The sequence below is a fragment of the Chelmon rostratus genome, chromosome 23 (genome assembly GCF_017976325.1).
Source record: "Chelmon rostratus isolate fCheRos1 chromosome 23, fCheRos1.pri, whole genome shotgun sequence".
Classification (NCBI taxonomy): domain Eukaryota; kingdom Metazoa; phylum Chordata; class Actinopteri; order Chaetodontiformes; family Chaetodontidae; genus Chelmon; species Chelmon rostratus.
In genome coordinates this window covers 18,772,468-18,796,663 of record NC_055680.1, presented here as the reverse complement: position 1 = coordinate 18,796,663, position 24,196 = coordinate 18,772,468, and the positions used below count along the sequence as shown (strand labels likewise).

Sequence of the window (24,196 nt, the reverse complement as noted above, 5' to 3'; positions counted from 1 at the left end):
CAGCCTGTCGCAGCAGCTCCCGTCGTGTTTTTTAAGTTTTGTTCATTTGTCCGTTCGTTCTTTTTTTTTATTTGATATTCTTTTTTGTGCAATACTTTTACCACTGTTTACTATTTGGCTATTTTATTATGATGTATATAATCTTTTTACTGCTCACTATTTTTATATTTTTATTATGTATAGTTTGTTCTTTATAGTCTTATTTCACAATTTCTCACTTATTTCACTGTGTGTGATGCTGCTGCTGCACTGCAATTTCCCAGCTTGGGATAAATAAAGTATATCTATCTATCTATCTATCTATCTATCTATCTATCTATCTATCTGTAAAACATATTTTTGATGACGCATCAAAATGTCCTGCTGTAGAAAAACCTTTGTTTTTTTTTGCAGTACATAGAAAACTTCTGCAGACGGGAAAATGTATTTTACGGATATTTTATTGGAGACAAAGTGGTACAGTATTTGAATACAAATGACATCAGCTCAACAAGTCAGAGTTCGGGTGTTTTTCAGGAGTTGAACTTGGTGACTGCAGGCCAGCCTGTGTGAAGTCTGATCCAGTCAAAGTAATGAGCGACCTGCCAGGAGAGAACGAATAACAGGACGGTAACGGGATGATGTTAACGCTGCGTGAGGTCGAACGCTGAACGTGAAAGCAAACACGCAGTAAATTCTCCTGCAGCCGCGTGTTTGTAGTGTTGGACCGAACGTCTTCTGTTTTGATGTGTTCATGATGCGAGACGCCCGACTTTAAAGCGACGTTAAATTAATCTCATCTAATCATGTGTGAGAGGTCAGTCTTTGCATCTGAAGACTGTGTGTGCACATTTAAGGTTGAAATATGAGTTTAAAGGAGGAAAAGAAGTGTCGTGTCACAGAAATCACTGACATTCAGTCCAGTGACTCCCTGTGTATACATGGAATTAATCTCACCTGTGTTAATATGTATAATACTTTAATACTTTCATATATGTACATGTATTTGTTACTGTTTATATACTGTATGCACATAGGTGTGCTTTTCTATACCCTACATGCTACAAGAATTATTTTTACTTGTTAAATATGTATATGTGCATATACAGTATGTACAGTACATATTTAGTTTAAACTGGAATAATAAGAATAAACTGGAATTTAATGGAATGGTCAATGGACTGTATTTATTTATATACTGTTTTTTTCTTTGAACATATATTGTCCTGACATATATAGGTATAAATAATGTTCTTTTTGTGTATATATGTTTACACATACTTTCCCTATGAATATATGGTGTGTTTTTCTGTACTGTACTATATATACTGTATTATATACATTGTATACAGTATATGTATATACAGTATGTGTGTGTGTGCATATATATATACACACACACACAAATATATAATATATATATAATATATATATACACGCACACACACACACACATATATTATATATATATATATACACACACACACACACATATATTATATATATATATATACACACACACACACACACACACATACATACATACATACGTACTTACATACATACATACACACATATACTGTATATATATCTTACCTGTGTATAAACTCCGGGGAATCCAGGCTGACCACACCTCTCTCCCCAGCTGACGATGCCCCACAGGTAGGAAACACCGAGTTCATCCTCACAGACCAGAGGACCTCCACTGTCCCCCTGACAGGAGTCCACGCTGCCATCCAGATCACCTGCACACACACACACACACATTATTACCTACACAGTATCTATAAAGCAACGTGTCTGTGTGTGCAGCTCATCAATCACGCACACACCCACCTGCACACATCATGCCTGGTTTGAAGCGATCTTTGTAGAATCCCTGACAGTCAGCGATGAGGGACACGTTGGCCCACAGCAGCACCTGAGATGCTCTGCCGTCTGTGAAACAAAATTTAAACGCTGACGTCGTCATTTTCAAACGAACTCATCTCATTTTCAATATCCACGACACGGATGGCAGGTAGGACTCATTATCGACAAACAGTGTGTCGAAAACATTTGCAAATTAGAGCAACTTTTGAGCGTCTGGTGACAGCGGTGCACATACCTGCAGTTCGTCCCCATCCGGAGATGCTGCAGGTGTGGTTGGGCTGAAAGAGCTGAGCGGACCAGGGAACGCAGACGGCGCTCACGGCCGGGTTGTCCTCCAGACATTTGTCCTTGTAGGGAAGCTTCTCCAGCTGCACCAGAGCGATGTCGTTCTCATACGTGCTGGCGTTGTACCTGCAGGACGTTAAACAGGTACTGTTTATACGCATGTGTAATGATTGAGCTAAGCAGGATTATTGTTCATATAGATAGATAGATAGATAGATAGATAGATAGATAGATAGATAGATAGATACTTGGGGTGGATGTAAATTTCTTCAACAGGAACAATGTCAGTCGTGTTCTGAGCTCTAGTCTTCTGCCAGAGAGAAAACTTCACCATGAACGCAGAGGGGTTTGGCCTGATAAAGAGACATGAGCGAGAGATGGTTATTATTACAACTGAGAGAGAGAAACAGCCACTTCTACTGCATTTACCTCTGCAAGTGATTATTAATGCCATTACGACTACATTGATATTTTTAGAGTTAATTTAAACACAAGATACTTGTGCTCAAAAAGAGGATTCATTCTCAGTGAAGAACATTGGAGCTCTAATCTGCCTCTATACATGCCAAAGAGCAGTGATTCCTAACACGTCTCTGGGGGTCGTCAGGTGGATACCTCCCTCAACTGTTTCGCCTACTTAGTCCCACTACACCTCCAGGAGGCTAGGCGGTAAACTCCGGCGTGCCAGTTCACACTGCTTCTACACAATCCAAACAGCACTGCCATGTTCAACTGACCCAGGCCTGTTTAGGAGATGCTCCAGTTAGTGGCCAGTACCGATGCTACCATTTTGCTAATGCTAATGCTAATGCTAACCACTAAAAAGAACAGAAGAAGACAATACAGTTCCGATGCAACCATTTAGCTAATGCCAATGCTAATGCTAATGCTAAATGCTAACCGCTACCTGCTAAGAGGAACAGAAGAAGACAATACAGCTAGATTCACCTATACTGTTAATGTTAACTGCTAGATGCCAAGACTAACTGCTAAGATACTATCATGCTACCACCACTTTAGCTATTGTTAGCTGCTACAATGCTAGCACAGGCCTAGATGCCACATGTAACTGCCAATTGCCGCACTACCATCATCTACCCCTGCCTCTCACCAACTGCACCAATAAAAGCCGGATTGGAATACAAACCCTGGTTCGGGTAGGGGGTAGAAAGTTTAGAGGGTGCTGAAGGTGGAGGCCTAATCCACAGACTAGATTTAACAGCCTCTTCAAACATTTCCTTCAAGAAGCAAACAAAACAGGAAAACAACCAAAACAAAACAAACAAGCCAACTCAGATTACTATAAACTATTTCCTGAGGCACAACTAGCTTTCCTCCCAAATCGACGTGCATTTGCCAATCATCAGCCCCTACCAGGCAGCCACCTATAATATGTTTTTTGTGGAAATTATATTTGAAAAAGTGGGATTTGTGTTAAATTACAGGATTAGACGATTATGTATTACTGCTTTTGAATGGAGAGAACCCCAGGCTAACGCCGACGCCTACGACGTGTCACCTTGTGAGCTGTTTGTAGCCTTAGCGTCAGGCTGGAGGGTTTCTTAAACTCTGCTTGTAGGACTTTCTGAAGGCTTGTGTTTTGCTGCCAAAGAGGAAATCCAGACGACTGAAAACAAGTTGACTGTAACAAGTGTCTCACAGCTGAATCAGTTTTCAGGCACCTCAGGTCACAGGTGGCTAATGTAAATGAGGAGGCGATCTTTGATAAAAGCCTCATGCTATTATCATTCCCATGTTATGCAGCATATAGCTTTTGGCATTGAATAGAATTGAATTAATTTAGCAGATTTTTGTATGGAGTCTGGTTTGACATTGTTTTGTGTTATTCCAGGCAAACTGAACCTGGTACATGTCTTATGTTTTGGGATTTCCTATTTCCTTTGATTCTTCGAGTTATTAAATATATTTGATGAACTGTGTTCACGGTGTATCCTCAGGAGAAATGAATGTTATCAAGAAGAATGGCGAATACCAAGTAAGACAGTGTCCATTTTCCTGAGCTGACACAATAAACTGACTGTAAACTGGCAGGTTTTCCAATGTTACAGACACCATTCTTTCGAAAGTGGTTGCAAGTTTCAACACGTCTCGTTGTGAATCTTTGGTGTAAACTTCCAAGAATTTTCAAGAATATTCCTCCAAACGCCCCCCGACATTCTCTGAACGATTCGATTTAACACTCCCGCTACCTGACGCAGTGAGCAGCAGTGATAACCCAGCATCCTCCGATATACGCCCCTCCACAGTCGATCTTCCTGTTGTCCACCAGAGCGATCTGCCACTGGATCTGAGTCTGCACACAAACAAGGCAAGAACAGTTTGGGAAATGACAAGAACATGATATGAGCCTGTGGTTTGTGTCTTCCTGCTCTTACCAAGCTGTAAAAAGTGATAGAAAAATGATAATAGTAGCACACAGGGTCGCTATAAGCAGACGCACTGGTAACTGTTTCTAACTGACCGGTTTAGCTGGGACTCCCCCCACCACTCTCTTGACTCGGTTGGTCCTTCCTCGCTCCTCCACTTCCTCATCATCCACCGTGGTTATGTTGGGAATCCCACAGTACAACTTGGACTCCAAATGCACTCTGTTGGCTATGGTTTCTAAACACACATGCACAGAGTTGTTGAAACTCAAAGCCAGCTCTGACGAGATCTGGAAGACTTGGTCTTGGACATATGGGCCATGATCTGGGGACCTGGAGCGTGACTTGAGACTTATACTTTAGTAGTAGTAGAAGTATGTTGATACCGAAACATTTCACTTGTATGTGGTAGTTGAACATGTAAGAGAAAGAAAATTTGTGAGGTCCAGCACTGATGATAAGGCTCGGCTCACAGTTAGCATCCAGGTTCATCCCAAAGGTGCTGAATGTGGTTGAGGTCAGGGCTCTGCGCAGGCCAGTTAAGTTCCTCGATGGCAAACTGGGAAAACTATTTATTTATGGAGATGCTTTGTACGTGGGACATTGTCATGTTGGAACAGAGAAGAGACGAGCACAACAACTGATGCTGAAAATCATTATATCTATATGTCTGCTGTACTGTTAAGACTCCCCATCACTGGAACTGAGATAAAAGGAGTATGTGGAGATGGACGTCCATTTACTTCTGGCTGCAATACCTCTTCTGATAAAACTATGCTCTAAGTGTCACTGTTCAGGCCACATACCTTTTTTGGGGGAGACGTACTCTGAAAAAAAGAAAAAAAAATTATTTATTTATTAACAGAGTTTCCTGTGAAAGATTCAACCCAGTAAATGATTTTGAGTTGTTTGTTTGTTGTTTTCTGCTCTTCTAAAGTGATTCTGCTGTGAAATTGTATTTTATTTTTGATTTAACGTCACTTCCGACGAAAACCGGAAGTGGTGGCAAAAAGCGGAAGTACACGAACGGCAGCTAGCAGATCGTTTTCAAAGTGTTTTCTACAACTTTCTCCGTCATCTTACATGCCTATTAAGACGCTTTGTCTGTAAGTATATGTTCTTGAGGTCTATATTGATGCTGAGAATGCATTATTGTACGACTTACGGCTGACATTTACATGTTTATTCTGTAATGTATTGTGTTGCAGTTTCACACTGTGGTTCAGTAAAGGATCCAAAACAAGTCCAGGCTTCAACTGGCTTCATTGAATCCTGTGTTTAGCTGACTGGGTAACCGCTGGTGAGACCAGTACACAGGCATACCTGAGTTTTTCAGCAGTGGGTGCTCCCACGCTGGCTCTGTGGAAATAAAAAAAAAGGTTTCTATTAACAAGGTGCAGAAACTCAGACTGATGGTGGTAAACTGTCAGAATCGATCAGTAACACCCCAGCACCATGTTTCAAATCTGACAGCAGTGAAACCACCGCAGCTTTGGGTGTGGAGTTCCTGAAGTTGGTTTGTTCAAAGTGTCACAATGGATTGAACACAATCTTACTGGTCTCACTGGACTATACTGACCACACAAACAACTGTTGTTGTCCTATTTCCCAAACTTTAGTCACTTTTAATACAGAGTTTGAATGCTTCTTCGGTCTGCTTGTTGGACTAAGTGCACTGTTTTAAACAGCATAACATATCCACAATGACTGTGAGGTATTTGTCTGAACCTGGTTTGAATTGAAAAAATGAAAATCATAATCACAGCAAAAGTTTCAGTGATTTCCAAAACCGAAAGGAAGTAAATGATGTTTGGGTAGACTGATTTTAAAATGTCTGAGTGTATCTCACTGTTGCCCATAGTGTATTTCTGCGATTCATCTTCGCCATCCAGACAGTCGATCTGTCCATCACCGAGTGCATCTGGAGGCAGACACACACCGGTCTTGCAGCGTAAACTCCCGTTCCTACAGTCTGATAAACACACATGATTCACGCCGTGAACAACAGGACATACGAGGTTATGAAATCCAGTTATGCGCGTGCGCTCGGTTTACCTCTGCAACACATCTCGTCACTGCGGTCGCCACAGTCGTCGACTCCATTGCATGTCTGGTTTAGAGACACACACTTGCCGTTAGCACAGGTGAAGCCACACTCCTCCTCTGAAACACAAAACACACAAAGATGGTGCAAAAGTACAGCAAAATACTTCTCCCGATGTGCCTAGATCAAAGTGAAGGGCTTGTGCACTTTATTGGCCCTTAAATATAATCAGTCTCAGGTGAGGTCCAGGCAGATGGCTCATGATAGCCTGTTGAGTCTGGCCAACCACTGAGGGGCGTCAGTATTTTGTTCTGGCACCAGAGAACAAACTTAACTCCCGTTTACAGTTGAGCAGCTCTTACCTGTCGGTGACATGGTGAGGATCAACATCTCAGAAGTATAATAGAGTCAAAGGCAGCAATAGAAAAGAATAGAGTACAGTCAGTTCATGCTAACCTTTTGGTGCTTGTGATGCGTCATAACAGGTTGCCGCAGCAACCTTCCTGCCGCCAATCCTGGCCTTGTCATAGATTACACACTCAGCGAGGGAAGTCTCGTAACCTTGGCAGCGGACGCTAACACAGCTGCGTGGGAGCCGCCTGCTGTGGTCGTCTTTCACAGAGTTGTAGAGCACAAAATCAGCAGTCGCTGCACCACTGGAAGCACACACCAAAGTCACACTGTAGGCATCCTGTACATGAACAGTTTGTATATGCCACAAGTTCATGGGCTACTATTTGGCATGTTCTTAAACAATACACTCTCCATTCTGTAAATATGCATGATATGAATGTATATCCTCACAGTGGATGCCCATTCTCCTTGCAGGCCACATTAGCGGCCGCCATGTTCCAAATCTTCCAACACACTAGTAACTCCTCCCCACCTTCACTGCTCTCAGCATCAGGAATGAAGACCCTTACCACTCTGTCGGGGTCTATTGAACTTCTGAACTTTGGTAGACTTTCTGTGGTGAGGGAGAGATAAGGGGAACATAAATTATATGTAGGAATGAAGCGGTGATAGTTAAAATATTACAAGGTATGTATCTGTGCAAGCAAACCTCCGCATTTTTCCCCAAAGTGGGACATGATGGGTTTCTTGGTCCGACATGAGACGGCCATCAGCTGGAAAATCAGATTAAAATTGTTATGTCCAAAACCCATTACAATTACAATGTGCTGTCTTTAGAGGGCTACACAGTTTAAATCAGCCAGTTCTTCAACTATCACTTATATTTTACTGATTTCGATTATACTTCAGAGTCTGTTGATTGATTTTACATCTTTTCAAAGGGTTCTGATTATAGATGGAAACTTGGCAGGTCCACATTTCTCAGAAACTGATTACATATCTACAACAAATTCCTAATCTGAGTTTCCATAAGTGGTTCCAATTCCAGACCAGCAGTGAGTATCCACCTCTTGCATTAGTTACCTGGCAGTAGGAACGGTAGGATCTATGGTCCCGCCCACAAACTGGGGCCACATCCTCAGTGGGACAGAGATAGGGTGGTTTACAGGCGCAGCGTCCTTCGATGCAACGCTCCCATGGTGGACAAAAAACCAAGTCACATGATGCACGAGTTAATCTGATAAATGTTGAAATAAGGATCATGCAGACAACCAACACAGACTCATGTCACATTATTTATATACAGATTATTACAGCAAGCTAAGCAAATCCACTAGAATGAACGTTGTCTCTGGGTCTACTGATTAGGTGGGAACTTTTTTTGGCCACCTAGTGGCTGACAGTCTGTAACTTAAAAGTAGCGTGTTTTACAGTGATTCACATTGGTCTGCTGTGGTGTTCACTGACAGCTGTTGTCCAAAGCCAGTCTTGTAGTTTTGTAAAAAAAAAAAAAAAAAGGAAGCAGGCATTATTTTCCTGTGTAAGGGCCAGATAAATGTTGTGAAGGCAATGGACACGGTAGTATAGATTGTTGTAAGTTGACTAAACAAAAAAAAGACAACTCTTAAACTAAACTTAAACTTCTGCTCCTAGCAACCACCACCATAGCTTATGTGTTGATCAAAGATAAAGTTGCCAGAATGGTTAGATCAGCCACTACTGATTGGTTGGACATTGTCTTGAAATCGGAGTGAATGATATGAAATGTATCTCCCATAGACAAACACTTCCCCAGGGAATGAACATTAGCATCTTTGAAAACAGAACCAAATTAGTCGGCAGATTGTAGTGAACAGAATCCTTTTCACTTCTAATTCATTTTTCATGTCAATTCAGGGGGCCTAAATGCTAGTTACTGATAAACCAACAGTGAATAATAAAGAATGTAAGAATGCAAAAGCGGAAATACAAATATAACAGACCATAGAAACTGCTTACTTCTTACTCTGACACTCAGGTGGACCCAGAAACTCATCTCTCACAGGTGCCTCAGGGGTTGTTGGGGCAGGTCTGGTGACCATAGGAGTTGGGGGTTGGGTTGTTGACTCTGGTTCCTGCCGGTCTCTAAATGATTGGTCCACATAACCTGACGACTGCTGTAGTGTTTAAAATGTAATACAGTTACAAATCAATAGAGCACGATAAAACAGAAAATGGTAATTCACATCATCTACAGTTCTGACTACTGTTAAAGTTTTACGTAGATGATACACAACTTTATTTCTCTTTTAGGTCTTGTTGCTATATAAAAAACGCAGCTGTTTTTGACAAATTTCTTCATGATAGAATAATAAAATGAAAGAATGAATTGACACATTTTATTTCATTTATTGATTGCGTCATGTAAGTTTCAATAATTCACCCTATGAATGGATTTCTTTTGGAGCATCTAATGGACTGTGGTAAAACCAAATAACCAGGACGATTTACATACACTTTTTGATGAGATTTGCTATTGGATGGTTAGTGACTCTATAGCTGAATGAAGCAAAGCTTGAGATTCTTATCTTTGTCTGCCGTGACTCATCAATTACAATGTCTAAAAGTCTTGGCTGAGTTCAATCCTCTGCCTAAATCTTGGAGTCATTTGTTACTGCAATCTCAGTTTTGGGAACCAAATCAAGTGAGTGGTTAGATCCAGTTTGCTCTTACTGCAGGCTCCACGTGCTCTGGAGAAATGTATCCATGCTGTGCTGTTTGGCCTCTGTGCTGGTGGCCCTGTTTCATCGCCTGACTTGTCTGTTGAAATGACAAATGTTCAGAGGGTTTTTCTATTCCTTAGCATTTGGACCTGAAAAAGGAAGGGGTTTAATGGCCGAAACAAAATATATAAATACATAAATAACTGTATAATTAAAATGAATAAATTAGAATTACAGAATTAAATAATTTGATAAATGAATAAATATATAATTCTGTAGCAAAATGATTAAATAAGATTACAATTACAATAATACAATAATGCTTGATTGCCACCATAAATAATAAATCACAAATCTAGGAGACATTAAATATATAAATATTACATGTATTTTTGTATTTATTTAGTCATTAATTTATTCACAGGTCAGGTCAACCAGTGATTATATAAATAAATACACAAATATATTTAACATATTTGTATCTAATGTCTCATTAAATTTGCTATTTATTTATCTATGGTGACAGTTATGCATTAAAATGCATAATTATTAATTAATTTAATCAGTATTTAATCATACATGTATTCATTTATTTAAGCATTTAATTTCATAATTATTTATATACCTTCATATTTAGTTTCATTTTTAGTTTTAGTTGAATTACTCTTTTGATAATTAAATATAATATATAATCGTATTTTATTTAAAATATTTTCGTCAACTTTTATTTGACCATGACTTGATTATGACATACTGTAAGCTACCGTACAACAGTAATTATTACAAGTACAGCACAACTGTAGTCAATCATAGGAACAGCTATAAATAAATCTTATCGTGCTGCTAAACAATATTATACTCAATCATGGAACACTATATGTGTGTTATATTTACTAGCAAAACTCGATATAAACTATAACCATGCAACACAACATATTTTACATTCATCAATATCTGTCCTGCACTAAGTAACATAAAACAGAAATACATGGTGGGAAATCCTACATAACACAAAAGATAAAAACCCATAAAAAATCCACAAATGCAGAGACAGAAAGTGACGTAATGTTTATGTAAGCACTGAAATAATAAGATGAACAACCGCATTCGTTAACTCACCGTTTGAGAGTGAAAGATGAGAAGAAATAGCAAGAAAAGAGGAACTCCGGCTGACCTCATCCTGACAAACATGGTTTGGTTTCGGCCGAGTTCAGCTTATTACAAAAAAGCTTCCTTCAAAAACGGTTCACACTGGAAAATACAAGAAGTTTTACAGCGAAGAAACAGTTCGGACAGAGACGCTCTCTGTCAGGAGACTGACAGTCTGATGTCTCTTCTGTCCGATGTCCACCATGCCATCAATCATTAGCTCATCTTGTCAATATGGACACACACAAATGTGAACACAACCCCGACTGCAGATTGATTCAGCTGACTGATCATGCACTGTAACAACAAGTCGATGAAGACTGGGGGGGGGATCTTTGTTGCATGTGGGTAAACCCGGATTCCAGTAATCACACAAACACAAATACGTAGGTGGCATGGCGGCTGAGTCGGTAAGGTTGTGGTTTTGACCCAGTGCGAGTGTGTTTGCTGCCTCCTGAGGTCCGTTTCACAAAGCAGGTTTACTGAAAACTCCGAGTATGTTAACCCTGAAATGAGGGAAACTCTGAGTTTTCTGTTTCACATAGGAAGGTAAGTCAAACCAGAGAAAGAGGGGTAACTCAAGCCTGTTTCACAGACAGAGGTAAGTTAAACTCTGAGTCAGTTACCGCAGTAACTGACTCTATGAACCTAACCTGGTCGGGACCAGGTTTTACTCAAGGAACCTCGAGTTTCTCTGTGTCTCCGCCCTCTTTCAACCACACACCGTATTTCACTTCCTCATTCATTCATTCAGTCAGCAGACGAGTTTTGGCATAGTTCTGCCGTCTGTTATTAAAAAAAATCATTTAAAATATCAGTCAGTGGAAGTCCATTAGGCACAGTAGGTGGCGACTTTTTTCGTTAACATGGCATGTTAACGTCTTTTGATCATGATCCCGTGGATGAAGGTGCAGCGATACTGCGCAGAGAATTAAATATTCGTGGGGAGATAGTTATCAGACCACGATGTTCTTGCTTTTCCAGACAGTTAGGTGTTAGGCCACCACCCGTTCTTCGTGCATCTGCCTTCTTTCTGTTGGCTGAGTAAAAGTCTGTGTTAGTTTAAATATAAGCTTAATTATTTAACATAACATGATATAGATGAGAACACTGTTTTTTCATTTTTAAATTTTATTTCATTCGTTAACAAAAAACAAAACATTATATGAACACAATAAAACCAATTTTACAATGAAAGGGAGCCACTTAATATTTACTTTACAATGTAAAACATGATCAAAATGAGGTAGCTTCCTCCATGAGATCATGCCGAGGTCTTACCTGTTTGAACAATGTTTTTATATTTCATTTTAAGCTGCTGCCAAGTGCGCTTCTCCCCCGCTTCTCCACCTAAATGAAATAAATTAATAGGCAACCATTCAAGCAGTTTTGCCCTGTAATATTATTGTGATTTCAAAGGACTACATTTATACTCACGCATTGACCCGAGCAGCAATGTTCTCCCACGCCGTCTCCCTCTCCTTCGCAGCTGCAGCGGTGTTGGACTTCCGTCTAAAAACGTGTTCAAACTCGCTGTATGAGCGCATTAAAATGTCTAATTTCCAGTGGCGTGAAGTAGGCAGCCTCCCGCTTCCCCGTTGCCATGGTGACTCCTCAAATCGGGGTTCCATTGATGCTGTCTTTTTAAAGTTGCGGTGCACGCGCTTAACTCGAGGTGAACCTACTCTGAGTTAATCAAACTACCTCAAATCTGCTGTTGTGGAATCGAAAACTCAGAGTTTCCTATCTCAGAGTAGATCAACTCAGAGTTCAGGGTTACACTCAGAGTTTGTTGAACCTGCTTTGTGAAACGGACCCCTGTACACCAGAAAAATGCAGGTGTGAGTGTGAGCAGCCCCTTTTCATCCACATTTTGAGTTGTCACAGCAGGAAAAGGACGAGTGCAGTTATTAAAATTAATAGTAATTCAGCTGCTTCAATTTCAAGGTCATGCTGGCTGAGTGTCACACTGTCATGGATAATGGGGACACTTGAATCGAGTGGAACCATCATTAATGTTATTGCATCTGCTGGGAAATCGGCAGAAACTTTTGTCCCTGAGCAGAATTAATGATGGATGCAAGTACAAAATAAGTTAATGTTCAACATTGTATCAATAACAGAGCATTTCAAAACCACTGTGTACTTGTCTGTGAGGCAGGGAGATTTCTTGGCCCGGGTTTTCCTTCATGTACACACAACCACAAACATAATCCAACCCTCCCACTACACATATGATCCATCAACCAATCACAGACTGTTTACGTGTATGTGTGTTTGTGCAGCCACACAGCCAGGACAAGGTAGTGACGTTGTTAGTTTTTATTTAGTGGGACAATGCACAGACAAAGCTGATGACTGATGACAGAAAACCAAAATGTTTGACCAGAAACCAGACTGCATCACAGCAGCAATGATAACATTGTGGGCATCGTCTCTCCTCCTTTACTTCCTTTTGTGTTTTCCCTCCTTTTGTCTCTTGTCTGTCTCTCACCTGTCTGTCTAGTGGAGTGACATCACTCCAGGGCGGGGCCAACAGGTCGGGGCAGCCTCCTTGCTGATTGAGCACAGGTGTGCTCGATCATACAATCAAAACCTCACGACTTCACGGGGTATAAGCACCAGAGATTCGACCAGTATCTGTCGAATCGTCAGCTGACCAGTGTGGTAACGACGAAGACCTTCATGTGCTTAGTTTACCAGTTTACCTGCTGAACTTTAATTAAAAACCTTCTCCTGTCTCCTCTGTCTGAACATTAGTCTGTTAAAAACCCTTGAAAAATCAAACATACTAATGTTTAGCATGCATGTTCACCATATTGACTATTTTAGTTCAAATGTTAGCTTGCTAACATTTGTAAATAGCACAAAACGCAAATTAAAATGTTGACCTGATGATGGTGCTACATGAAGCATTAATATACCATCAAAGTTAGTACAATTCATCCTGAGGGGAACACGAATATGCGAACCAAATTCCATGACAGTCCCTTCCTAAAAGCCATGGTGCTAGCATGGCTACACACTACATATGACAAGCCCGGAGGCACAAGGTTTGAGGACTCAAAATGCAGACCACAGACAGCTCAGCAGAGTTTCAAAATAAAAGGTTTTATTAACTCAAAGCGCTCAGGATAAATGGCGAAATGCAAACTGATAAAGAGACAAAGTACAACAGAAAACGCTAAGGATAATTTGGCAAAATAAAGAAGCTAGCAAAGGCTCAAAAACTGACTCGATAACAAAGTACTAACAAAAGGTGCAAGGTAGAACTAATCTCAAGGCTGGATACAAAGTAGCAAACAAAAGATACAGGGCTATACTGATAACTAGACTTACAGGGACACAGAAGACAAGGATCATGGAACGCTAGATAGCAAGGCAAGTACAGGACAAGGCACGAGACAATCTGGCACAGGACAAAGGGAGACGCGGACTATATATACACGAGGTAACAATGAACAGGTGGAGACAATTAGGGCGGGGTAGACAATCAGACAGGCGGGAAACACACCGGGAAGTCAAGGGTCTGAAACGAGAGGAGAGTTAGGTTTCACAATAAAACAGGAAGTGCATGACAAGACATGACGCTCGTGAACAAAAACACTTAACAGATTTGACGAGACATGACAACATACAATTTAGCTAATCATAAAGCCACCAGTGTTAAGGTTTGTCTTGAGGAATAAAGGATAAAACACACTCACTGCTATCAATCTGAGGAAATTGGAAATAAACCCTTATTCTAATATACATAAACCTGTTTCAAATAAAGGGCCCGGCCACTATTCGAGAATTTACAGTAAATTAATGACAGGATACTTCTAAAACTAATGACTAAATACCCACTAGCAACAGATAGTGGCTGTGTTTTAATGCTAACACATGAAAACTTTAGCATATCACAGTAACATGCCAAATGTTACCATACTAACTGTATCACATGTAACATGTTAGCATGCTAACATTGTTCATTTAGCCAAGTTCTAGTCAGTTCTAACAGTTTCTAAGCTGCATTGTGCATTTGTTCAGTGAGTTACACTTTTTTATTAAGTCACAAGCAACTACATTCGTGTTAGCACAATAGTGTGCTAACAGGCATGCTGCCTAACCACTTTGGTCTTTTATTGCCTCCAAGTATGTAACTCAACCTCCTCCGTCATCCTAACAAAAATGACAAGAATCCTGTGTGGTTCCCTGTGTTGTGCAACATTGTACTTACAAACTGTCATGCAGCGTTCTGACTTCTGACAAGCCTTCAAACTCATTCATTTGTTACTTAAACTGGTCTTCCTGGAACACATTTCACACTCCCACCAATGCAGCTACTTGAATCTGTTTAACGCAGGACTGTTTTTTTGGTCTTAATGGCAGTAAGGAAAAAATTCCTGACTCAGCCAGTGAGCAAACATTAGCTCAACCGCTAAGATTCTTATTTATAGTCTCATGATTATTCATAACTGTTAAACGTGCTGTAGATGAGCATCAGCCGCAAAACTATATGTTTCATCTTGAACTGAAGCTGCTTGAAAGACTTCATGTTCTTCACTTTGCCACATTATGAGCTCGACCACTTCAGCCTGTACGGCAGTGTTCAGTTGTACGAAAGAAGTCTTGATCAAAAAGCAGTTCTTATATGTGCTCAAGAATTTCTAATAATAGTGGTGCTTTGCTGGTTCTCCCAAATAAAGAACAAGTTCTCCAACTTGAATTAACTCTTAACAGCCTACCAGGCCCAGACGTCTCTTAACCATAGAAAAATGTAGCTCTGTATAGCTCATATGCCAGTTTTAGTGCATGTGTAGTATGGGTAATAATGTCTGGTTGTTGCTGAAACTGCTAGCAGCCTATAATTAGCTAAAGCATGCTGCTAGCCATAAACATGTCAAGGGTAAATCTGAAAATGTGTTGTTAGTGAACATTCAGGCTTGTTTGGTGGCCATTTCTGGCTTCGACTGTACAGATTATATACACATATGTTAACTGGAAATCTGTCTTTTTATAGCCACAATCTGGACAATGATGTTTATCCCGTAAACAAGGTTCTCTGGAAACAGAACTTTTATTGTTATTTTGTCATCGGTGTGCAAAGGCAACAATGTCAAGAACACTCAGTTGATTTAACTGAGATCGTTTCAACAGGTAGATTCAACGGATTTCAGAGGTACAGAAACAGAAAGCAAAGGAGTCTGCATCAGAAAAAAAACATTTCCTGGGGGACACAGGCACAGCACTATGATGATCATACTCTGCTGCAGTCCATCATTATAAGACAAAACTATAACGATGCCGAGCCTGGATCATTGCTTTTAAAGTAGGTAAATTGCACAACAAAACAACTAACCAGACGTGATCCTCCTTCGGTGTTCAAACATTTAGATTTAAACACAAGGCCAAAGAAAGAATTCAAGGCTTCAGACTGACAGGAGAGGAACGTAAGAATGAACGATTATTCTTCTGTTCTTTTCATTTATTGCACCACACGGATTACCATCTGTAATCGTAGAGCCTGTAATATCGGGTTATATCGCTTCCTGCCGTAAAGCACATTTTTCATTTAAAAAAAAATTAAATATAATGAAGAATAACATGCAATGTACATCCTGTAGAAAACTCTATTAACACAGACAGAGGCACTGACATGAACCACTGAATGAAACACACGAACCAAAAGCTTTCTACGAAGAAAGGTTGTGACAATGAAAGGCTGTAAACCAGAAGGATTTTCATTCTTTATAGTGACATTGATAAAAACCTCAATGTGGATCGGTAACATCTGGACCTTCAAAACTTTGGTAAGTGTTGTCCAAAGAGCTTCTGGGTTTTTTGACATTTGTCTTTAAAAAAAAAAAAAACAGGTGAGAAGTACAAACTTGCACACACGAGCATACACTATGTTGAGTTATGCTAACATGTTAGAATATTCTCTGCGAGTAGGCACGATATAAACATGCTAACATTGTAGCATATGGGGTATGATGCTAAAGGGCCACACTTTGTTGAATGAATCATGTCACAGCAAACTGATTGACTTCATAGTTTAATAATTGGTGCACAACCTTTAATGTTCACTCAAATTTTGTTCAGAAACCAGCAACGTTAGCTAAAACCTCTGCTGGTAGTTCCTAGCATTAGCAGTTGATCGTACTAAGTGGGACTTCACAATATTTGCCACAACTCTTTTACATAGAAGACTCTGGTACTTTGTTGTAAAGCTATAACTGACTTTACCATCGAGCTCCTCAATATTTACTGCACTTGGCCAAGAAGTTGTTCGGAAGTAAAGTTTCAGATCAAACCAAGAAAATTCCACCCAAACTGGTAACAGGCACAAACTACACATGAAAAACAACGGACACGTACACACGTACACACACGTATAATTTGGTCGTTAGGTTGATACATTCATTATGGGGACAAGGCTAATTGTTAGCACTGTCACACACGTCCAGGTTAACTGTCCACAGGAAAAGGTGTGAAAAACGGAAGTGATGATGCAGTTCAGTCGACTCTGCTGCGGTTTCCCGCTGTTTGGGACTAAACGACAGAACCGGTCTAGTCAGCGGTCCACCGTTTTAACTGATGCATTGAGTTTTGTGTTGAGTGTGACAGTGATGTTCATGTATTCATGCCACAAAGCCGCTGAGTATGAAAGCAGCGTACCTTTTTAATTTGACACACAGTAAATATTCATTGTACTAATATATCATATACATAAAAGTTACGATTATCAAACTACTTGAAGCGAATGAGAACAGGTCATGAACAAAATGATGCTTTTTAAATTACAACGACTCATGAATTGTGCTTTTTTAAAAATGTACCAACATAAACAGATAATAAGCTAACTGATCTGCATAACCGACGGTATTTATTAGCATACAAATTAATATAAGAACAGAAGAAACAGGGCCGTCTCCCTCGGCGTGTCTGTTTCCAACCAAAGCCAAACAGTCAGAATGTCGGCAGCTCAAACAGGACTACGACAGAATGGCGACGGCGGAGGTGAATCGACGGCGTTCAGTCTGCTCGGCGAGTCGTCAGCAGACGTTTGAGCAAATGTGGAGCGAGTGTAGCTTCAGTTGTGCAAACGTCCTTCACAGGCAGAGCTGCACCGCGTGAAGAAATAAATATCTTTCAGCCAATAAGGAATTTCTTTGTCCAGGTAACGTTTACCTGGAGCTCTTGGTGGCGTAGAAGCAGCTGAGAGAAGGAACTCGATGCCTTTGTCTCGTACTTAAAGTCACGCTTGTTTCATTTAAAGTTGCGTTCACTAATATTCTCCACTTGGTGGGAGCAAAGCAACCTGAAAAGCAAAAGTAACAGCTGTGATTCCCTCGCAACAAGCGACCCCTCTCACTGTACAGGTACACCTTTGATCCGTCGTGTATATGGAGACACTGACGAGGACAGTTTTACTCCAGATTTTTTAAAAACAACTTTTTGAAATGTCAACCCGAGAGTCCTGGAGAGAGACGATTCCTGCCTCAGAAGCTGCTCTGCCTCTGAGAAATAAAATAAAACTGCAGTTAAAATTGGTCTGTGAACACACACTGACCCACAGAGCGACAGCCAGGCTGACTAACAGCACGAGTTCTTTTATATTGCTGCTAAATGTGTGCATGTACGGCCGTTTGTGTGCGTGTTTCTCTTTTCTGGATGCACACTGCCCAGTATGTGCAAGCTCAGAACAAGTGTATTACGTTGTGTGTGTGTGTGTGCGTGCGTGTGCGTGTGTATAAGCCACGGTTGGTGAGAAGGCTGTGGCTGCATGTGCACGGACATGTTTCCTTGCACATGTGATTACTAGGAAGTCAAACAAGGCAAAGTAAAGGAAATATAAAGCACAAACGGTGTGTGTTTGAACACACACGTCTCCCTGCTGCTGACCTGAATGCACTCGTCAGTTTTATCAGTACACGTTTCAACATCTCTCAGTATTTATGGTGCCATCCTACAAAGATACAAAGCTTTCGTGAGCAGAAGTCCTGCAATGAGCTGCACCTTTTATATGAAATTATGATCGATTTGAGTTTAAAGCTCTGATCTGTGTGGTAGTAATAGAGGCAGTTTTTGTACTTCAGGGGCCGTTCAGACAGAGTTGCAAGGCGGCAGAAGATGCTCAGCATGCTGGCAGAGGTGACCGACTGCAATCAAACACTTGTTGAGAATACCTGTTTTCCCAGGTATCACTTATTGGTTTGATTGTTTCAAAACTTTTACCTTTTTCTTACTTTGTGCTTTTATATCCGAAAGCGCAGCTGTATCTAATGAGCAGAGCGTCTCTGAGTGAACGAGCCCTTAGACTGAAACTCCTCATGTGCTCCTGTGCATCATTCACTGGCGCTGCGTGGATTGAACCGACGCTTGACTTTGAACCATGACTCTGCATCGACCGACATAATCTCAGCTGGCAGACGCCGATAGGAAGCCCGAGCCTGTTTGAGAGGAGGCGCAAACTTTAAATAATCTCATCCGTCCACACAACTGATGAAAATAAATAAGGAAAATAAAATAAAACATAAGGTCGCTAACAGTGGAGTCCTGTGATCCCAAACCAAACCCAAACCCAAGATTCTTCATTAAAGGGTGGATCAGTCACATGAACTGAGGAGTCCTGTTTCATTCACTGTTGTTTCCAGATGCAGTTGGAGTTGTTGTGGAGTATTATGGGGTGCCAGCAGGTGATCCTTTGAGGCTGGTGAGGGCTGCATGGATCCTAAAGTGCAGTCTGGACTCCATGGAGTAGTTCTTGTAGTTCGTCCTGATGAAGAACACAATACATCTTTCAGAAACGTTGTAATTGCTGCACTTCTCAAATATCTGAGCTACAAATCTTTAGGTCGAACCCCACCAATTAATGCACTCAGTGGAGGTTTATTTAGCATTTTCAAATGAAAACATGTTAGCCTCGAACTGGTATGAGCGCCTTTGTCTGTTCCATACTGTCAGAGTGTAAAGGTCTTTCCTCGTAGTGTAGCTGTGAGGCTGTTGATGTACTTTTTCCTTCAGTGAAAGGTATTTGAAGGGATAAAAAAAATGCATATGAAGGTAAACATAAGGGTGCATATAGGTGTATGTGAAATACAAATGTATAAGTTATATGAAAGTGTATACAGGTATAACAGTACATGAAGGTATATAGAGATGAATGAAGGTACTATAACAAGGTGTATAATGGTAATTCGAGGTATACAGAGGTATAAAATGTGAAGATATATATGAAAGTAAATAGGGGTGTATAAAGATATAAAGAGGCTAATAAGGATATATGAAAGTATATAGAGATGTGTAGAAGGTATGTAGAGGTGTATAAGGCTATAATCATATCATGGTATATTAGGTGTATTATGAGGTACAGTTTACACATAGATGTATAAAGTGAACTTACTTGGCCTTTTCAATGTATGTGATGGCCTTGGTGAAGTCTCCCTGTTGTTTATACAGCAGACCCAACTCATAGAGAGTGAAGGGAATCAAGTAGTGATCATATCGGATATGATTCTCTCTGAAAGTACACACAAACACACAGATGGGAGAATTTATCGAATCTCTCTCACACTTTCTAAAGATGCACAGACTGCCTGAACCTGACTGTCTGTGGGTGTGTTACCTGGACAGGACCTGCGTGAAGCAGAGCTCCGCCTGCAATAAGCGGTCCAGGTGTTTCAGACAGAGTCCCTTCAACATCTGGACCAGGCAGCTGTCGTCTGGATGAAACTCTGACGGGTCTGAATGAGACAGACAGTCAGTAAAAGAAAAGGCTCGAGTAGAGGAGTTATTCAACTATGAAAACTTGTTTAATACATTGTCCATTACTTTAGCTGCTATGGATTACAAACACTGCACAGAAAGTGACAAAATAGCTCTACTGATAATTACACAACGGCATCGTCTGCATACATCTGAAAACCTCTTCCACAAATCTGGTTTAATCATTTATTTCAGTGAAAACTGAAGAGAAGTGGGCCAAGAACGAAACCCTGTGGAATCCCTTTTACTCTTTAAGAATTGTGTTAGCTGCTGCTAGCTAGCATTTCCAGCAGAGCCAGCAGCAAGTGTTAAGTGTTACGAACTTACTAGGGTCGTTGCGAAGCCGCTCCTCGGCCGTCTCTATGGTAACCAGCAGGGCCTCGGTGCTGTCAGCTCTCTTCCCAACGATGCTGAAACCACTCCAAACATACATCATCTCCTACAGAGAGAGAAAGTCATCAGATGTTAGTTCAGACAACTAGCTTATACAGAGAATATTAAACTGCAGTACTGCCACTCAGCCAATCAAAGCTTCCTGACAGACACAGCTGATCATTCATAAAGGCCACAGATGTGTGTATGGCACAAATGTATGTGATTATACCAGTGCGGGGATGACCAGGGGGACGGGGTTAGCAGCTTTGTAGCGTCTAGACTTCCTCACTGCAAATTTCTCCGTTGGGATTGACTTCCCTGCCAGCCGTTGTTTCAGCCCCTCCACCTGCCTGCACACACAAAGACACATATTTGTATTTCTACGCTGATGAACCTCAAGCTTAACGTAACTCTAACATGAGCTCTTAAACCTCACGCAGATCTTTTAAGAACAGCTGTCCCAATGATCCAAAAATGTTTTCACTTTCCGAATGTGCTGCCAACACTTGTCAAAAGTGTCCTCTCTTTATTCCCACATGCTCTCGTGCATTTTTATGTGTATTTCCTTCAATATATTCTAGAAATTGATTTATGGATTTCCCTCAGAGATTTGATTTGGCGATACTGTGGTGACATAATTCACGGTTCAATGAGGCGGACTGACTTAAAGAGCTCCGTGACGTCCTCCCCCGTCTTCTTCACGTCTTCCTCGGACATCATGCTGAGGATGGCCGCCTTCTGGTACACATAGATAGCCTGCAGAGGGTAAAAAGCAAAGATTTAACTTTGTCCTCAACTAAACTCTTAGCCAGCTCACAGTGGCGATGAGGTGGTAGCTAAGTTTGGCTGAATTGTGAAAGCAAGAAGCGATCCTAAATTAGGAGCCGTTTGGGAGCTGAAAGAGTCGTCTCGTATTGCCGAGCTGATTATAAAGAACGGGAATTCCCATCACTCGCTCACAGTCGTGAGATTTCTGCGGCTTATTGATTAGCCAACACCCTGACTGAGGAGCAACAGCTCATTTCACATTAAAAAAACGAATACATGATAGTATAATCTGCAAAAGAAAGTGTCTTCTTCACCATTTGGACATGGTATGAATGCTCAATAAAAGTCATGTGGTGAGCGTTCACCTTGGACCAGCGGCTCTCCTTGCACAGCAGGTCAGCGTACTGGTACGCCTGCTGCCATTCCTGCTGGTACGAGTGAGTCCACATCAGCTCCCAGTAGCACACGTGGTGGATCTGCTTCCACTCCTGCTGGCTGCTGATGCACTCCTCGTAGCTCGCCCGGGCCTGAGGTGGCACGGGGCCACGACCACAGAAGAAGAAACGAGAGGTGAAGGGAGGGAGGACGGCGGTTTAAAACATCAGCCTTGTTTCGTTCCACGCTGGACGTGGTCTGAAAATTACAGCAGGTAAGGAAGGTGAGGAAATGAGAAAATGAACTTCAGACCTTCTCGAAGTTTCCTCGCAGAGCGGCGATGCGAGCAGAGTAGAAGAGAATGATGGAGCCCTGAAACAACACACACACACAGATTTGAAAATATTTCATCACTGTAGACATTTTCATTTCTAACTTTTTGAATCATGAGACTGAATCTGTTTTCTGTCCAGTCGTGTGTGTGGTTGGCTTACTTTGGGGTATTTGTGTTGGTACGGCTCCAGCAGAGCTTCGGCCTCCGCCAGGTTCCCCTCTCCGGTCCCTGACCAAACACCACATCAACACCGTTAACCTCGGCCAGAATGTCATTCACGAGAGGCGAAAGCGTGCCCCGTCTATAGGAGGGGGGCGAAGACGCACTTGCGCTCGCTTACCGAGTATCAGTGACACATATGTGTGGTAGAAGAGCAGCGTCAGAGCGCAGAGGATCGACCGCAGACTGTGGCTGGAGGCTCCCTCGCTCAGCTGCGACAAGCCGAACCCCTGCAAAGAGACAGACACGGGATTACTATGATCTCCACCGCATGTAATCCTGGAGGGGATCATGCATTCAGCCGTGTGTGTGTGTGTGTGTGCGCGTCTGCAGCTACTCTTATTACTCATATTTTTTGTGGACATTTACGTCTGTTCGCTCGAGGGCGTCTCGTGGTTGCAGGGACAGAAATCTATTTCACTGAATGCTCAGTTTTATACCACCGCTGACTCCTCACCAGCCAGTGGGAGCTGCAAGTGATCCACATGTACACATAAATCATCCAACCGCATCCACCTGAAAGGATTCTCTCTGATTTAGAGACCTGCACCTGCACGGACATGCCCCTCCACCTCTACTGGACCCTGCATGCAGTAACGTCACTGCAGCAGACATGGGACATTTAAGCAGCAAAAGTCCACTACCACGGGCCCCCTGGCAGGGATCTGCACTCCACTACCACGGGCCCCCCGGCAGAGATCTGCTCTCCACTACCACGGGCCCCCCGGCAGAGATCTGCACTCCACTACCACGGGCCCCCCGGCAGAGATCTGCACTCCTCTCGTTAACTGTTGGACTGGAAATATTTCCACAGCTGCCATCCGAGTCTACAGGGTGGACCTGACAGTTTTATGGGCTTGCGCTCACCCTGTTTCCTGAGAATCCGATGAACTCCAACAACCTCAAAATCTTCTGAGGGAGGAGAGACAACATCTAAAAGAAAGAGACAGAAAACCGCATCAAATCATAGTGAAGTAAAGTATTAAACTATGACAGTCAGTATGTGTACTTTATACTGTATCTGTGTACACCTGTTTGTATCTCTGATCCTGTCATTGCTACAATATGTTATTCCACAACACGAAACTGAATGCTTGGAACAAACAGAGAAAACCTGTGGACTCACCAGGTTGAAGGATCCGACTCCCAGCTTGACCCCACCCTCAAACTGTCTGAAAGACTCCGACTGGCCGGCCAGCTCCTGAGCGACACTCAGCACATTCTGACAATCCCTATTGGACGAGATGACACATGATGTCACAACCAGGGAGGGATAAATCATCATCGTATTAACACTAAAAGGCTGAAATTTTAATTTGAAAGTTGCATTTTTCCATCCAGACATAACGTTTGGAAGCAAAATAAGCATCCACACACGGAGCTCACGGCGTTTCAGTGTCCTTTTAATTAGCACAGCTGCCTCGTTACTGGGCTAAAGACAAACGACATTTCACAGCCGTTGATGGTGTGAATCAGTCACTCACTTGTAGATTTGGTAGCTCGTCCGAATCTGGATGCCTCCTTTGATAAAACTGATCATGTTCTCATCCTGGAGGAGAGAGAGAAACAACAACTTCTTGTTGTTACCTTGTTTCCGTGG

At 41.6% G+C, this 24,196-nt stretch overlaps 2 protein-coding genes across 2 annotated transcripts in view; both read right to left on the bottom strand.

Moving 5' to 3' along the window:
* Nucleotides 1-512: 512 nt before the first annotated feature.
* Nucleotides 513-9,026, bottom strand: cfi (complement factor I). The gene is made up of 16 exons (XM_041964791.1): nucleotides 8,920-9,026; nucleotides 8,005-8,158; nucleotides 7,631-7,694; nucleotides 7,372-7,534; nucleotides 7,024-7,223; nucleotides 6,579-6,686; nucleotides 6,344-6,495; nucleotides 5,876-5,882; nucleotides 5,330-5,350; nucleotides 4,619-4,761; nucleotides 4,347-4,450; nucleotides 2,385-2,489; nucleotides 2,087-2,262; nucleotides 1,816-1,917; nucleotides 1,576-1,724; nucleotides 513-581 (listed from the first exon to the last, which is right to left on the bottom strand). The coding sequence occupies exons 1-16, from the start codon at nucleotides 9,000-9,002 to the stop codon at nucleotides 513-515; spliced, it is 1,800 nt and encodes a 599-aa protein (XP_041820725.1). The 5' UTR covers nucleotides 9,003-9,026.
* A 6,799-nt stretch (nucleotides 9,027-15,825) lies between these two features.
* Nucleotides 15,826-24,196, bottom strand: part of LOC121626333 (tetratricopeptide repeat protein 39B) — an 18,938-nt gene continuing 10,567 nt past the window's right edge. Inside the window, exons 7-19 of the mRNA XM_041964790.1 lie at nucleotides 24,081-24,145; nucleotides 23,723-23,828; nucleotides 23,464-23,529; nucleotides 22,718-22,826; nucleotides 22,538-22,605; nucleotides 22,356-22,415; nucleotides 22,034-22,195; nucleotides 21,565-21,656; nucleotides 21,130-21,250; nucleotides 20,853-20,964; nucleotides 20,386-20,503; nucleotides 20,164-20,280; nucleotides 15,826-19,536 (exon numbers count right to left, since the gene is read on the bottom strand). Of these exons, the coding sequence (XP_041820724.1) occupies nucleotides 19,440-19,536; nucleotides 20,164-20,280; nucleotides 20,386-20,503; nucleotides 20,853-20,964; nucleotides 21,130-21,250; nucleotides 21,565-21,656; nucleotides 22,034-22,195; nucleotides 22,356-22,415; nucleotides 22,538-22,605; nucleotides 22,718-22,826; nucleotides 23,464-23,529; nucleotides 23,723-23,828; nucleotides 24,081-24,145 (1,293 nt within the window). The 3' untranslated portion in view covers nucleotides 15,826-19,439. The remainder of the gene's footprint in view (nucleotides 19,537-20,163; nucleotides 20,281-20,385; nucleotides 20,504-20,852; nucleotides 20,965-21,129; nucleotides 21,251-21,564; nucleotides 21,657-22,033; nucleotides 22,196-22,355; nucleotides 22,416-22,537; nucleotides 22,606-22,717; nucleotides 22,827-23,463; nucleotides 23,530-23,722; nucleotides 23,829-24,080; nucleotides 24,146-24,196) is intronic.

Excerpts from the sequence above, each read along its gene's own strand:
- cfi (XM_041964791.1), bottom strand. The coding sequence starts at position 9,002 with ATGGTCACCAGACCTGCCCCAACAACCCCTGAGGCACCTGTGAGAGAT. Across the intron at positions 6,496-6,578 it reads TGACGAGATGTGTTGCAGAG|ACTGTAGGAACGGGAGTTTA; the intron begins GTAAACCGAGCG and ends TGTGTTTATCAG. Across the intron at positions 1,725-1,815 it reads ACCAGGCATGATGTGTGCAG|GTGATCTGGATGGCAGCGTG; the intron begins GTGGGTGTGTGC and ends GTGTGTGTGCAG.